The 16,895-nt window shown below is 43.6% G+C and overlaps 1 protein-coding gene across 1 annotated transcript in view; it reads right to left on the reverse strand.

The window, feature by feature from the left end:
• The window catches only part of LOC138246070 (uncharacterized), a 154,352-nt gene that overhangs the window by 81,736 nt on the left and 55,721 nt on the right, over positions 1 to 16,895 (reverse strand). The window contains exon 2 of the mRNA XM_069200272.1: positions 10,139 to 10,211. Coding sequence (XP_069056373.1) covers positions 10,139 to 10,199 — 61 coding nt within the window. The 5' untranslated portion in view covers positions 10,200 to 10,211. The remainder of the gene's footprint in view (positions 1 to 10,138; positions 10,212 to 16,895) is intronic.

Consider the following 16,895-nt stretch of genomic DNA (forward strand, 5'->3'; position numbering starts at 1 on the left):
TGAGGCCCTAAGTGTAGAATATACAACACATTTACTTTGATAATAGTCCTAGCATATGTATCAGTCCTAGAAGTGGTTACTCACTACAACATACTAATGGAATCCCAATACTACCAAAGAAATGAGCAAAAACTAGGTCCCCTTATGGGCTACCTTGGAGACACTTGGGGTGGCAGACGTGATTATTATGGCCACAGAGGCCAATCCAAGTTTCAAATCCTATGGTGAAATGTGCATAACAGTGACATGGCTAAACAATCCAAAACCAACAACTCAAGTGGAAGGATGGCACAATGCCTTCCAATACATATAGTGCCGATGCCACCCCACCCAAAAATAATCCCTAAACATCCTCCAAAAAGCACTAATCTACAAACAAGTATGAATAAAACAACCAGTAAGCCAAAACAAGTCATAAATATCCAAACAGACAAAAGATATGTTACAATTCAAAGTGCAGCTCTCTGTAAATAAGAAAGGACTGCAACACTTAAAAATGATTGCTACAAAATACTCTAACTGACCTATCAATGTTACAGACACAAAAAGCCAACAAAAACAGCAACCAAAAAAGCCAGTTTATGTTCTTAATAATTATTACACAAAATATCTGTATGCATCAGGCTATAAAACAAATCTAAATAAAATAATACACCATGAGAGTGATGAATAAGACTATTATATCATAAAAATGATTACAAAATTGTATCTCAAAACACAACATTTTCACTTTCATATAAAGGAATAATAATTACAACAATAATATTACCCTTACCAAAGTAAATAAAAAAATAAAAAAATGATTTTGTAGGTGATGTCCATGATCCACCATAACCCCAGAATAAATAATCCACATAAATAGTGAAAAAATAAACCCTCCCAAAAATGCAAAAATAAAAGGGCATGCTGGATTGTTCCTACTGGAGCAGGGTCAACTCTGATTTGCATATGGCTGGATCCAAATTGTGGTAGCATGGTGGGCAAAAGAACGATGGGTTGGAATGCTAACCCTGGTAAATACAAGTTGTAGAACTTGTTGCAAGTATTTCTTCCATCACCTTTTGTGTGTTTGATGTGCTGCTGAAGTGGCAAGGGTATGCCCAGAAGTGGGTCCCCTGCTCACTCTGCCAAGTTACACCCGACTGAAAAGCCTCAATTAGGGTGAAAACGTTTGTGTTCTGGGTGAAGGAGGACTTGGCCTGCAAGTTCAGGCTGGACTATTTCTACTGGGGCAGGGTCAGGACTGATTTGCATATGGCTGGGTCCACATTAAGGTGTAATGGTGAGCCAAAGAATGATGGGTTGTAATGCTACTCAGAGTGATTACCAGTGGTTAAACTTACTGCAAACATTCCTCCCATTTCCTATTGTGTGTTTAGTGTACCATCTTAAGCAGCAAAGTTTGCCCAGACATGGGTCCTGTGCTCACTGTACTGCTAGAACCATGCTGCAACTGAATAAGCACCCTTAATCAGGGCAAAACCAGTGTTGAGTTGTTTGTGTTCTGATTTCAGGGGGCCTGGCCTTGCAGCCAGGGCAGGACTGTTCTTACTGGATCACGGTCAAGACAATTTGCATATGAATGGGTCCAAACTGAGGTGGCATGAACAGCAAAAGAATGATGGTTTGGAATGCTACCTTGAGTGATTGCCAGTTGTAAGACTTATTGCAAACAATCATCCGCTCTCCTTCTGTGTGTTTGAATAATTCTTTATTTCCAGACAAACATTATTTATATTTTTTTAAATGTATAATTTTCACCAATTACAATACATTTTAAATTTATTTCTATCAAACATAAAAAACTAAATATACCAAAAATAAATCTGTAAAATGTAACATTACAATTAAAATATTTTAAACTATGAAATGTGAAAATAATGGTATAAAATATAAATACATTCTCAAAATACCAAGTAAAATAAAAACAAAATATATATATGTTTTAAACATTTCCCTATCCCTTATTCTTAAACACTCAACATCCCACTATTACTAAATAAAAAGCACAAATCATATTTTTTTTATTAAATATTTTTGGATAATTAAATTTAAAAAAAATTAAAACTGAATATGAATTATACATTTAGATGACAATATTGTTTTACACTATAACATAAAAACATACACAAAAACACATTAAAAATATTTTAAAGATGGTATTACTTAAAGCAATATTTTTTCAAACAGTATATATAACAACAATAAGAAAGTCATACGTAAAGACATACCTAAAAATAAATATTCTAACCTGTGATATTCCAGTTGATGCTATTTCCTACAACACAATATTCTTGTTTTGATACCCTTGTATCACAATATAAAAAAAATCAATATTTTATCCAATCATTGAACTAAAAAGCGGATAGGCTATTAAAGAATTTAACTGGGGACCTGTATTTTTTTCGATGTTAACTAGGTAATAACATCTGGTATTTCCTCAGGTGTCCATTTTGTCTTTATAGTAGTTTCCTCATCAGCTAATTCGAGGCAGCCAAATACCAGCAAATTAATCAGCCAGTTCTTCACCAGAGGTACAACAGAAGTCAATGTTATAAAAATTAACAAAAGTATTCATTATATCAATGAGAGAGGCACAAGAGCCCCCTCCGTCTCTAATTTTCTTTGTATTTGATTTGATATGTCTGCTGCCTTTGAGTGAGTTAATACAACAGTTTACAAATTCTATTTCTGTATGCATAAAGTTGATTTTGGGAGGCGTGGCAAATCTTCTTAGCTTGGGTCAACTGTTTTCTACTCTGTTTTCAACACTGCTTTTTCTATATAATTAGGCCCTCATTATGAGTCTGGCTTTCCTTGGACCGCCAGACTCGCGGTGGCAGTCAGGCCAAGGGCTAAGATGCTATATAACACCACCCATACCACCAGGGCGGTCACACCACCGGGTTGGAGGTGAGCACCTCCAGCCCTGTGGTAGCCGTAATATCACCATTGGTATTGGGACTCGGCAGACCGCCAGCATTTTCGAAAATGCTGGTGGTCATGCACCCTGCAACAGGAATCCCCATTCCTGTCACCGGCACATAGACACACACATGTCCACACACCCCCATGCACCCCCCACTCATCAGCATACATGGACACACACCACCACCCTTCATCCACACTCATACACACACACCCTTCATCCATACTCATCCACACACCCTTTATCCACACTCATCCACACCCCCTTCATACACACTCATCCACATCCACCCCCTCTTAATCCACACACGCACACACACACACCCTCCACGCACACCCATTCAGGCACACATACACACACACACACATGCACCCAACACTGCCCAAACCCCTCCTTCCATACGATCAATGCACCTTTTCCAGTGAGGTGGTCGTCTGGGAGGGGATGGGTCCTGGTGTTTTCCACCGCCAGCACAGAACCGCCATACAGGACTCCACCACACCGTATCACATAGTTTAAAACGGCAGGTGGAGTCTTGTTGGCGTGGCGTGGCGGTGCTGGTAGTGGACCCGCCTCTTCAACTTCGTTGGCTAGGCCAACAGAGTTGGGTTTCCACCCGTAAACAGGCAGAAGTCCTTTCAGGACTCGTAATATGGCAGACAGCAGACCAACAACACTGGTGGTCTGCTGGCGCAGCAGCTTCGGCGGTCTTCAAAAAAGACTGCCGAAGTCGTAATGAGGGCCATAGTCCTTTGTTTTATTTTTGGCGTGGGATACTGTTGATATAACTCCTTTTCTCCTGAATGTTACTTGTACATGCTGACCATAAAACATATCGTGAAATGTTTGCTTAGACAGTGAGCAGGAACTCAGTCACGACACTGAGTGGTATTTTAGATTCAGAGTGAAAATACTTTTGTGTGCAAATTATCTTAATGGAACGGGATGTATTATTGCAGCTACCTAAACTAAATATACAGATCAATGTGTAAAGAGAAACCTACCCCCACCTCATACTTTGGACTATGAAATATATATCAAAGTAAATAAGACAATATGCCCAACCATTTAGAACATCTTTGCCCTAGCTAATTTCCCTAAAAGTCCCTAACTCAAGCCCCAATTGTAAAATAAGAGTTGGTCTTTAAAGTCAGCACCTTTTTATTCTGGTCCAGATTAGTTAACTCTATGGCCCTCATTATGAGTTTGGCGGATGGGAAAGCCCATCCGCCAAACTCCTAACAGGGTGGCTGCTGCCTTAATGGCAACCACTCCGCCTGACATATTAGGAGCTTCCCACTAGGCTGGTGGGCAAAAACCTTGGTTTCCGGCTGCCGGCCTAGCAGGACACAGGCTACATTATTGTCTCCGGCTCATAATCAAGGCGGCAGCAATGCTGTAGCCCGCAGGGTGCACCAGCACCCTTGCAATGTTCACTGTCTACACAGCAGACAGTGAACATTGTGACAGTGCTGTGCAGGGGGACTCCTGCACTGCCCATGCCAAGTGCATGGGCAGTGCAGGGCCCCAACTGCTTCCCCCTACACCTGTCCTCCGCCAGCCTTTTCATGGCAGTGAAACTGCCGTAAAAAGGCTGGTAGAGAACAAGGTCGTAATCGGCAGGGCAGTGCTACATGCAGCGCTGCCCTGGCGGATTACGATCTTTGCAACCGCCAGGCCCTCGAGATCATGGATCCCGGTGGAGCTGGTGGAACCCTGGAAGTCTGACCTTAAGGGTATTTATGTGTCGGTCCGACCGCCACAGCAGCAGCGGTCCTGACCGCCACCGCCAGGCTCGTAATGAGGACCTAAATGTTTTCCTTTCTCGGTTGCTTCAAGTAGTATATTCCTTCCTGGCACTGCATACACCTCCCCCCCTTAGGAAAATATCCAGCAACTTACCTGGTGATAGCCTTATTCCCTACCACTCCACATCTATCGAGCTCAACAAAAGAGTTCACATCATTTTTCTTTCTGAAGAGCTGACGTTCGAGTTAGTTTAGGCATAGCTTCGGTCCCTCTATTACAGCTAGTTACCAAGTCCAGAAGAATTGACAAGACTAGTGGCAGCATCATGATGCATTCACAGTATCTTCGCACTTTAGATTCCTCTTCTAGAGCAAGACCTATGCGTACACTTTGGTCGCTGTTTCTTGTGTGTAGTTTCATCTGAGATTGCTAACTGCTGTTCCTTTCTTTTTAGTGAAGGGTGTCTCTTCCACACATTTTCATGCTTGATCCAGGAATGTAAAGAAGAATATCTGCAATTAAAAGATAACTCCTAAGGTATCAGGGAACAGCAGCATATACTTGAGTTCCATAGCTATGAGCTTCTGCTTGACTTGGTTGTATGATTTTCACAGCTTTTGGACAATCTTTGAGTGGTCAGGGAAATCAGTATTGAGTGGGACTCAAACCTCACAATATTTTTTAATTTGATTGCGCAAAGGCCTGAAATTAAGCCAATAGGCAATGAATTGTTTGGTGTGGGCTCCCACTTGGGGTTGTCCATTTAGGACCCTATGCAACCTTTCAATTATAGAACAGGGTGAGAAGCCCATTCCAGAAATGAATGATTTTAGACATTTCTTTAGGAACAATTCTGGGTCCTTGATTTCAGCGTTTTCTTGAAATCCCAGGAAGCGTAGGTTATTCCACCTAGATTGGCCCTCTGCATCCTCTGTGCATTGCAGTAACTCCCTAGAGGACATGACCTGCTGAGACACTGTGCACTGAAGCTCTTTAACTGCATTTTCCACACAGATATGCGCCCCTCTGATTCGGTGATTCATTCAACTACATTTGACAAATCTTGTCACAGAAGGATGACGTGGAAGTCCATTTCCCCAATATTGTTCTCAAGAGCACCTCCATTGCTTGAAGGATTAGATCCACTGAGTTGAATGAAACTGGAAGTTGTTCTTCCATCTAGCCAAGAGCTGGAAGTGGGACTTTAGCAGGCTTGATGGCAGAAATTGGCTTAACATACTTGTCCGTTTTGCCCTCTTACTGTGTTATATTTGTTTTATCTTTAGACATGGGACTGTAGCCGTCTCAGTGCCTGCACTGATATTCAGGGATGGAATATATACAGTTGAGTGTTTCCTGTAAGTGAAACTGTCAGTCCTCACCATTAGCTCGAAGGGACAATACGGTCAACCCTTACATTACAGGCGGCATCATAGCCCTTTGAGACCATTGCTTAGTACAGCTTTTGTAAGGGATAATATTTCAATTCCCCAGGGTATTGACAGAAGACTACAAATACTGAGATGTTACATTTTTCCCACCTCACCCAATGCAAGGGGATGGTTTATTTACCAAAGGCACCACAGCAGCGCACTTCCGAAATAGGAATACAGCTCCAGAAAATGCAGCCTGTCATCAATGAAAGTCTCTAATTAAGAGATAAGTCAATGCATATCAGCATGGGCACATTGGCTATGCTTTGGTGTAGGTTAGTGGCTGCAGAAGTGCCCCCACCAAAAACCAGTCCCTAAGGAACTCATCCTCATTTCACTTAACCACTCAACAATAGTATTCCGAGGAGACAGAGGGAGTCATTTAGACCTGCTAGTGTTGGCGGTTTGCCGCTCAGCTTATTATGACTGTTGACAGCTCTCCGTCCTTTTTCGGATGGAGAGCCGCCAACAGCCATACTGGGGGGCGGCGGGGAAGTGGAGGTTGCTCCACCTCTACCGCCACGCCAACAGAACCCCGCCCACCGAATCACGTCTTGTGATTCAGCGTGGCGGTGTTCTGTTGATGGTGTGGTGTCGGCGGAGCAGCCCCCATGGCTCCCGTCCCCTCCCGGAGGATTGTCGGACCAGGTAAGTCGATCATCCATGAGGGGAGGTGGGTGGGAGGGTGTTGTGTGTTGTGTGCGTGCATGGGGGTGTGTGTGGATGTAGTGGGGATGTCTGAGTGCCTGCATGCTTGCGGGGGTGTCGTGAGTATGGGAATGAGTGCATGTATGTCTGTGGGTATGTCTGTATGGATGTGTGCGTGTATGTTTGAATGTGGGTGTGCGTGTCTGACTGTGTGTGTGGATGGTGGCATGTATGTCAGTGTGTATGCTTGTATGTGTGTTGGTGGTGCCTGCGTGCGTGTCGTGTGTGAGTGAGTGATGTGATGTTGGGGGTCGGGGTGGGGAGGGATTCGGGTGGGGGTTGGGGGAGACCCATATCAGTGCCAGGGAAGGGATTCCCTGGCACTGATAGTGCTTACCGCCATGGATTTCATGGCGGTTTCAAACCGCATGAAATCCACGGTGGTCAGTTGGGTCCAAATACCTCTGGCGGTATAGTGACGGCCGCCGGGCTGGAGACCCAGGTCACCAGCCCGGCGGGCGGAATGGAGAACCGGCAGATGACCATGGCGGTAACCGCCATGGTCATAATTTGAAAAAAAAGACTGCCAGCCTGTTGGAGGTCTTACCGACGCTTCTCCGCCTTCCGCCAGGGTCATAATGACCCCCATAGTGTCTCAGAAAGCCCCAGAACATTAATGAAGATACTGTGTCAATTACATCCAAGGGCAATGCAGATTTCTAGGCCATCAGACAGATCATTGCGGTGCGGTGATGCGTTTACTAGGTCACACACTCCCAAACAATTTTTTTTATGTATTTGTGATTTTGTATAGCTTGACTCTTGATTGTCAAGCTTTAAGTATGTTGTGAGGTTCCCTAACTAATACAGATTAATGAAATATATTATCAGAGCATAGAAAACATTGTACATGTGTAACACATTGGAGCCTTCTAGGTAAGTTGGACAGTATGAAGAAGGACTTAGTAGGTTAATTGATTTAAATATAAACAGTCTTCAGTTTGAAACAGGTAAATGATGGGTTGAACATTTATACAAAGTAGATGTGAGTTATGTTGTTATCTTTCTGGAAACATCTATGTTAGGCATTCTCCTTCTTACAGAAGGGATATCTACCATGAGATTGTCTTGGTAGACCCTAATTCATATACATGCCTAATCTAGTTAAGAAAACTTGCTTACAAAGAAGCCTCTTCATTTCCCCTTCGAAGATTTCACATGAGGGATTGCTATAAAGGTATCTAGCACTGCTCTATAAGTGGGTAGTTGTACGACTATTTTAGACATAATCTACGGTTATATAGCACAGCAGGAGTGTGAAAACGATACTCAATTAACAGAGTTCATGAAAGAACGTGGTATTAAAAGGCATGATCTTCAATGTTATGTTCACAATTGTTAGAACACGCAGGGAAAGATACAGAGCAGGTTAACCCTGATCTGAACAAGGAGGACTCTTCCATTGTGATAGTGTAGTGGTGCTGCTGGCTGTCAAAGATGCTCTAATATTATAATTTATTTGGACCTTGCGGAGAAGCGAAAAATAGTATAATGAGGTGTCATTTACAAAAGTGATTCATATTACACAAAATGACACTGAAAACCTGAGAAATAGCACACATCACAATATAAGCCAGGGGAGAAGCTAGAGCCATACTATACATGTCATCTAGAAAACTATTTTTCAGATAACTGAAATGTAAGCACAACATGCAGCACGGCCTTGAAGAGAGAAACAGGAATATTAGTGCATATCATTAGAGGTGAAGACAAAGATTGGTTGTACTACTGCTAATGTAGGAGTGTAATCAAAATCATCTTTATGTCTCTACATCTGAAGAAGCTTATATACCTCTGTACACATCATTCTGCACATCATAACTCTGGACCTGATTTAGAGTTTGGCAGAGAGGGTATCCTTTTTGCCAAACTGAAGTTCTGCCCTCCTCCTTTAGATATGGGCAGAACTTAACCATGTCAGTGCAAAGACTACTGTGTCTCCGTCGCTGACATATTGCTCCAACAGCCAAACAGACTAAGAGCTGTCACAGGTTTGTCTATTTGTCTGCCTGCTCTATTTAGAGAGGGTAGACAAAAGGCCACCTTTTACTTTCATACACCACCATTCAAACATGACAGTAGTGAAAGTAAAAACAGCTGAATGACCCCCATGCCATGGGCTAAAACTCTCAGGGGCCAATGGTGTTTTTATTTTCAAAAAGAAAATCCTGCTTTAAGATTTTAGGATTTTGTTTTAGAAATGAGAAAAAGATAACACAAGTTATACTTTTAACACATCAATAGGAATCGATGTGACAGGGGTTCCTGGCAACGTAAGAGATGTCCGCTAGGGTAGTGGATATCTCTAAATTCTGAATAATATGCTTACATCATATTACTAGAAAAAAAACTGAAGAAATAAATAGAGTGGGGTGGCAAAAGGTGTGAACAAATGACAAGAGGCTGAATTCAAACATGGATCAACTGAGAAAAATTGAGGGATAAGAGTCAAGACAGAGATATTCAAGTTTTAGAAGAGAAATTGCAAGAGATTGTAAATGTTTTGTGGATGTGTTTACTTAAACTAAGTCCAACAAAATGACAAGGAAACTGTGACAACAAAAACAATTAATTCTTCCCATTACAGAGAATGCATGGGAGACAAACACCACCAAGAGAAAATTAATCAATAAATTAAGAAGGACAGAAAGGTTGTCTTCTGGCAAAAGCACCAGAAAACCTAAACCACGCAAGGATAATAGTTACCCCTTCCCTCTGGTTTGGTAGTAAAAGACTAACATAATTGGATGCAGGGGTTTTCTTCAACTCTGTAGGTCCTGCTGCCCCTGCAGCTTCAGCACCTTTAATTACTGCATGCCTGCTTGGGAATGCAAATACTGGGCAAGCAAGAGTTAGATACAAATTCTGGGTCTGATCTTAAAGAGTTAACAGACTCTAAGGCATAGTGAAGAGACCTCCCCCCTTTAGTGTTTGCTCCTATCACATTACATGTTTCAAATTTGGAACTTCATTTGGAGTTTTTTGTTTGTATAGAATGGGGTATCCTAAGACAAACTCTTATTCTATATAGGACAGTACAGAATGTATATCAGAAAGGGATTTTTAGAACATTCTGGAATAAAGCTGCCGTTTCACTTGCCCAGTTTGAGGGACCATTCCGATTGAAAGGCATATACCTGTCAACTGCCCAAATGTATTTGGATAATCATGCAACCTGCATTCTATTATATACGTTGACTTAATTTGTCTAGGATCACATACCGACTTTGATCTAAGGACACATGTTTTGACTGTCTCTGAAATGTCGAGGGGTTGTGATCTTGAGACAAACTGATAAATGAGAAACTGTGGGACTTACCAGTGAGCTGAACTAGGCTTGGCATCAGATACAACAACAATCCACTGCGGAGGCCAGCCATGTTATTGAGCACCTGTGGATGACAAATATTTAAACTATTAAGATAACCAAATGCATTTACTAGAAAGAACATGTCAACCAACAGCCTGGCACAGGACTGAGAGACATTAAAGTTAGATGACTTGCCAGTTTGATGCACATTCGGGATAAATGAACTGAAAATACACATCTTAATCACCGAGGCATGTTTTAGCACAAGACTTAGACAAAAGGTAAGTATGTGGTATTCCCACAGTACAAAACGAGCCAAACTCAAGGCTGTTTTTATTTACATTACTATTCAGCAGTTAGAAATAACACATTAAAAGACTACAACATCCAAGATACATTTATTTATTTATATAAAGTTCTGTATAGCGCGAACATGACCCTTGTGGGTATCTGAGCGCTTTACATGTTAAAACATACAATAACATAATTGAGAACAGTACAGGTTATAGTATCTCCCGGAAGAGGGAAGAGACCACTACAAGAACCTGACCGCCAAATCAATATACAAGGTCATAATAAGAGAATAATTTACATAGGTGCAAGCAATGTGTCCAGTTGGGGTCTGGAGAGTAGCGTTTGTGAACTCTACTGCAGAAGTTTGTTTGACAGTAGCAGTTTAACTTCCTTTTCAGATCAAGATATAAGCGCTTCCGACCTGTTGTCATCTATACTGTAGGCTTTAGCCACGCCCAACTCACATCCATCACTTTCATTCGTTGGTGGGCTTGCCTTTCAAAATACCCTTGATTTCATGTGTGAGGGGCATGCACACATCATGCCTTTTCTGGTGTTTAGCCTTCCTCGAGAGCAAGGGACAAGTACTGTACTGTTACGCTTTGCACGGGTATCTGTTGACTCGGGGGACTATTTTTTTTCCTGTTCTTGCCACAGAGCTAACTTATATCTACAAGGGCACCACGCTTCATGTTTCAGCACTGAGCCCACTTTCTTGTTCACTTGGTTTGGATTCTGTTTATGAGCGTGCCTCCCCAGTATGATTTTTTAATTACTTGTTTGCTAAGTAGCCCAAACTCCACCCAAAGGTACTGGAGGCTTTACATAAGTACCAGCTACATTAGACAAGCACATATTAACGTTTTGTAGGCACAGCTAGATTGTGATGTTGAGCCAACGCTGTGACTCGAACCCAGGGACTCAGTTCCAAAGTCAGCAGCTCTAGTCCTTGCACCACAACTTCTCCCTGTTTAAGGAGGTTTCCGTGGACTACATGAGGCATTCCAGTTCCTTTTTTTGTTACACAACTGCATGCCGCGCTTTATGTTTACATATGGCAGCCGCACCTTTCTTTCGTTTTGCACAGCTCGCCCACCTCCATTTTTTATTTAATTACTCGTTTCTTTTGTCTGCACTCTGTGGCTGCCATGGCACTGACAGCGCACAGAGCACGAACTCGATTGGTGGTATTAGAGCTCTGCTCACAATATTTACACTGGTATCTAATGCGAGTCATTTCATTTTTGCTTTTACTCGTGTGATCTGTAGGTTACTGGATTACCTTCTTGGATAATGGATGCTAAATATTTATGTATTTGTTTTTTATTAGCACTGGTGCTTCCAGGCACATAGGAAAGCATTTTCTTTCCAGGTCCTGAGATGTGTTGAAAGCAGTGCCGCTCATCATGCCAGGCAAGCTGTAGGCGGGTGTCACTGTGTCCAGTGTGGGAAATTAGGTCTCTGTGGAGTCAGAAGCAAGGTGTAGGGAGTTTGGACAAAACAAAGGGTCAACAGGACACATAGCAGTGACCTCGAGTGACTTCATAGTCGAGATTTGGCCCACAGGTGGAAATCAAAGCCGTTTTCGCTCCAGAAAGAACATTAATCTCCAGAGTTCTTTTGACATTTTTACATTATATGCACTCTGATCTGCTTAGTACATGTTCTTTGCAGCAGGCATATTAACCCTTAGCGCTACCTTATAATGACTTGAAGCTTACACTAGACAAAAGTATGTTCTCTCTCCAGAAAGAACATTGATCGCCAGAGTTATTTTTACATTTTTACATTACATGCACTTTGTGATCTGCCACGTACACTTTCTTTTCAGCAGGCACATTAATCCTCTCCACTGTCTTATAATGATTCCAGGCTTCCAATAGATAAAAGTATGTTCTCTCTCCAGAAAGAACATTGATTGCCAGAGTTATTTTGACATTTTTACATTAGATGCACTCTAAAGAAAAAAGTCACAAATGGAAAAAATCAGCTGTAACAGTGAGCTGAAGGGGCCAGGAGTGGATGGACATGGAATATACAGGCCTGATATAGCTTTAAAGTTACGTTGCCTCCGTATTTCATGCTTTAACATTTATATGCAACAGCCGTGTTACTGCAGAGCACTTTAACCCCTTCGCTGCCAGACCTTTTCCCCCTCAGGTGGCAGTCATTCTTTTGGCTATTTGGGGCAGTTCGCGCTTAGGCCCTCAAATCTTTGTCCACATAAGCTACCCACGCCAAATTTGTGTCCGTTTTTTCCAACATCCTAGGGATTCTAGAGATACTCAGAGTTTGTGGGTTCCACTGAAGGAGACCAAGAAATTAGCCAAAATACAGCAAAAAATTCATTTTTTTCACAAAAATTGGAAAAAAGGCTGCAGAAGATGGCTTGTGTTTTTTTCCCCCTGAAAATGGCATCAACAAAGGGTTTGCGGTACTAAAATCACCATCTTCCCAGCTTTCAGGAGCAGGCAGACTTGAATCAGAAAAAAACATTTTTCAACACAATTTTGGTATTTTACTGGGACGTACCACATTTTTACTATTTTTGTGCTATCAGCCTCCTTCCAATTAGTGACAGATATGGGCGTCCTTGCAAGGACAGTCTCCTGTCCCCTGTTCTGGCAACTCCTCTCCGGGTGTGCCAATTGGGCCTCACCGCAACTTACTGTGCCTGCTGCCAGTGGGTCGCTGGTGGGCGCTGCGCTTGCTTCTGCTGGGATTCCCAACTACTGAGGGTTAGCCCAGACTCCCATCCCAGGGTCAAGTCTCCTAGACCTTGTTGGTCCTCTTCAACCTTGCAACTCTTCTTTTGCTCTGACTTCCATTTGCCAAGGCCTTTTGGTGGTCCTCCAGACCACTAACCAACTGCGATCCCAGAAAGCTAAACATTTCTGAAAAGTAGACAACATTTTGAATTCAGCAAGGGATAATTTGTGTAGATCCTACAACGTTTTCCTACAGAACAGCTGAAATAAAATAATACTGAAATTGAGGATCCACGCAGTTCCAGAGGAGAGCAGATCCACACAGCAGGATGTTGTTGCTGTAGGTGCCTGCAGATGCAGGGAAGTGACTCGTTTACTCCAAGCGAGATTCCTTCTTACTTCTTAGTGCAGCTGAAGTCTTGCCATCCCCAGAGGATGCACAGCCATGGAAATGTTGCAGCAGCTGGATGGAGCCGGGGAAACAATGTTGCAAGGTGAGGTTGTCTCTGGAGTTGCATTCTTGTTGGTTCCTGAAGTGTCCAGTTGTGGTTCCCGTGGCCAGGAGAGGAAGTAGACAATGCAGAGGAGTCCTGGTGGAGTCTTGCATGCTGAATCTGGGGACCCACCAGCAAGAGAGTCACTAAATAGCTTTAAGAGGGAGTTTGGTCACTAAGCAGGGGATCACTGTCATCACCTGCCTGACCTGGCCACTCAGATGCCCCCCGGGACCTCTGCACATCTTATTTTCAAGATGGCAGAATCAAGTGGCCACCTGGAGGAGCTCTGGGCACCAGCCCTGAGGTGGTGAAGGACAGGGGAGTGACCTTTTCCTTTGTCCACTTTCACACCAGAGCAGGGAATTGGGGCCCCTGGACCAGTGCAAACCGGTTTATGCAAGCAGGGCACCAAATGTGCACTTCAAATCAAACCGGTGGCTAGAGAGGCTACCTCTCCCCAGCCTTGTATAAGCTATTTCCAAGGGAGAGGGTGTTGCCTTCCTCTCCCACAGGAAATCCTTTGTTCTGCCTTCCCCTACCTGAGCTGGTCAAGCAGCAGGAGGGCAGAAACAGTGTGGGCTGCCCATATACCCTGGAAGACTGGTAGGAGCAATACTGGGGGGGGTCCTCAGAGTGCATGGAATCATGCCATCAATACTGGCATTAGTATTAGGGAGTATTGGGGAATGATTCCGACATGTTTGACATCAAACATGCCCAGGTTTAGAGTTACCATTAAGTGGCTGGACCACAGGTAGTGAGTGACCTGTGGCCAGTACACAGGTAAAATGGTTTACCCGCACTTGCGAAGTCCAGAACATTGGAACTGGGGTTTGTAGGGTCACCTCTGTCCATGCAGGGCTGCCCTCACACACAGGGACCTGCACTCTGCCCTTTTGGCTGGAAGACCCTACCTTAGGGATAATTTACATTGACCTGGCAATGGCAATCCTGCAGACACATTTTGCATTGGTTCCCATGGGGGCATAATACATTCTGCAGTACACAAAAGTCCAAGGTAACCACATTTTAAGAGAGAGAGCATGATCACTGAGGTTCTGGTGAAAACAATCTAAGCACACTAATAGCGGACAAAAGTGAGGATAACCATGCCAAAAAGAGGGTACTTTCCTACAACAACTTTACTGAAATCCTTAATAAATACCTTTGAAATTTGTACACTGCGGTTTCTTCCAAACCCTGTCCAGGCAGCTAAGCCCAGCTGTAGGTGCAGTCCATGATGAAAACAGTCAGGGAAGGTGCTGAAATCCTGGCTGTGCCATGTTTTTATTGATACACTACTATTAAAGAGTGCATTACAACTGTAATATCGTAAAGTTGGAAACCAGCCCAAGATACGAGCTGCGAATAAAAGCAGAAACCTGACTAGATGAACTACATATGTTTGAGTCTGTGAAACTTGAGCTGTGTGTGCGCGTGTATTTATAAAACTAACCTCGAGGAGAGCTTACAGCTGATTATGCTGTAAAATTTTATAACTAATATTTTAGTGCAAGACTAATGTCCTCATTACGAGTCTGACGGTCCACTGACCGCCAGACTCGTGGTGGCGCTCCCACCGCTGACGGGCCGGCGGTGAAGACCTCCAGATTACAGGTGTGTCTGTTTGGTCTGTGTCAAACTGTCACTTACCCGTTCCTACCGTCAGGGTGGTTAGACCTGCCGTGCCGGTATTAGGAGTTGGCTTTCCACCAGGGCTTCCGCTGTAGGAGCACCGCCACAAACACCCTGGCAGAAAGGCTACCGGTGACAGGAAATTTATTTCCTGTCACCAGATGACGACTCCCCCACTCCCCCTGCAAACCCAATACCCCCCTCGTCCATGCCAGAACTGCCCTCCCCGCTACCAGAACAGCACCCCACCTCCCTCCCTTGTACTAGTATAGCTCCCCCACCAGTCTAGTGCCCCCCTCCCAGTACAGCGCCCCCTCCCCGCATACACGCACACACTCACATGCACCCCGCATACAGTCATTCACCAACACATACAGACACGTATGCACTCACAAGCATCCATACATGCATTCCCTCACAAGCATCCATACACGCATTCAATTACAAGCATCCTTACACGCATTCATACAGACATTCCACCATTCCACCATGCACTCACTTCAACAATTATACTCGCATTCATACACACTTACAAGCATGCATACATACACCCATGCATACACACTTACATTCACACACGCAGACAACACTCACTCACAAACACACAACTGGCCCCCACCCTGCCACCCCCTCCCCTGTCAGACGATCGACTTACCTTGTCCGGCGAGGAGGCCATCCGGCAGGGAAAGGGTGCTTCCACCGCCGGCAGCACCCCAACGTCAGGACACTGCCAGGCCGTATTACTGCTCGTAATACGGCTGGTGGAGTCCCTTTGGCAGGGTGGGCCAGTGGTGGAACCGCCCCTGCACCTCCCACCGCCAGCTGGTGGATTTTCATCCAAATTGTGGTAGAAATCCCTCAGTACTCATAATATGGCAGTCGGAAGACCACCAGCACTTGCATTCTTCCAAAGCCCATGGCTTCGGTGGTCTGTGCAAAAGACCGCCAAAGACGCAATGAGGGCCTAACTGAGGGTCATTAATATCATGTGAGATGGCTCTTCTCAAGTGTGTGAAAAATCATGGGCGTCTTGTTTGAATCCACAGACTGCAGTAAAGGGACAGTGATCCAGTGAGCATGCATTCTTTGAGTGCAACTATTTATTCATTGCCCCATGGGTAAAGCTGCCTGTACCAACTGCCCAGTAAATATGTGTTGCACCTGGGAGTAGTTTGTGTTTTAAGTGCCTTGTTTGAAAACATATTCCAGTGGGCCTACCAGCCTTTTAGTTATATGCAGGGCCACTGGAATTATGTGGCAGAAAGGACCAAAATATGTGGCAGGGTTGATAATTAGTGTGGCAAAAAAGTCCAGTTATGCATTTTCAATGCCAATAACTAAAACTCAAGTAAATGCGTGACTTATTGCATTGCAAATGCTTGTTAAATTATGTTGTTGAGGGGATTAGTCTGATTTCAGGGGGCAACAAGTTACAAATTCTTGGGGCAATACCCGAGAAGGTTCTTTTGTATTCTTTCTTTTTGCAGAATTTCTGTGGTTTCAGCAATAAGGTGCTGGTACTTCTAGAGAATCTGCACCCACTGGATAGCTCCAGTTTTTGTGCTAGGCACTTCGGGGTGTTGAAGTGTAGGGCTTTATGGGGCATGCAGGCAATTTTTAATTAAATCTTTT

This window comes from Pleurodeles waltl, chromosome 7 (assembly GCF_031143425.1).
Source record: "Pleurodeles waltl isolate 20211129_DDA chromosome 7, aPleWal1.hap1.20221129, whole genome shotgun sequence".
NCBI classification, from domain to species: Eukaryota; Metazoa; Chordata; class Amphibia; order Caudata; family Salamandridae; genus Pleurodeles; species Pleurodeles waltl.